Consider the following 548-nt stretch of genomic DNA (forward strand, 5'->3'; position numbering starts at 1 on the left):
TACAAATAGTAATATAATTAGTATACAAAAGCAAGGAATTAAAGCTTTAATTGTTAAGGATAGAAATATTTTTAAAATAGATGATGAAAATAAATTTTGGGAAAACAATACTTTAATTGAAGTATTAAATCATTCAAAAACAATATTTTACAATTGCCTAGCTAATAATAATAGCTTACATTTTATGTTTTCTAATTCATTATATTCTTATGAATTAAATTCATTAAAAAAGCCTAAAAAATTGACACTGCCTACAATTTATGTAGGAAAATATTTCTACATAAAAGATTCAACATTTCTTCTTTCAACACATACTGGACTTATGCGAAAGATTGGGAATAAATACGAAAGATTATTTGGAGAAAGAATTTATGCTACTATTATAGATTCCAAAAATAAATTATGGTATACAAGTTTAGATGGTATTTTTGTGATAAATAATTTTACAAGTGGGAATTTAGTGTCTAAAAAAATCTCATTCAAAGAAACTAAGAACGTTTTTGTAAATGAATATAAGGAAGATGCGAATGGTAATATGATTATGGCAT

At 23.4% G+C, this 548-nt stretch overlaps 1 protein-coding gene across 1 annotated transcript; it reads left to right on the forward strand.

Moving 5' to 3' along the window:
* On the forward strand, positions 1-548 carry DI09_564p10 (uncharacterized protein; the record flags this gene model as incomplete). The annotated part of the gene is made up of 1 exon (XM_013381765.1): positions 1-548. A coding segment is annotated over one exon (548 nt), but the record flags the coding sequence as incomplete, so codon positions are not given.

The sequence above is a fragment of the Mitosporidium daphniae genome, assembly GCF_000760515.2.
Source record: "Mitosporidium daphniae strain UGP3 chromosome Unknown contig-560, whole genome shotgun sequence".
Classification (NCBI taxonomy): domain Eukaryota; kingdom Fungi; phylum Microsporidia; genus Mitosporidium; species Mitosporidium daphniae.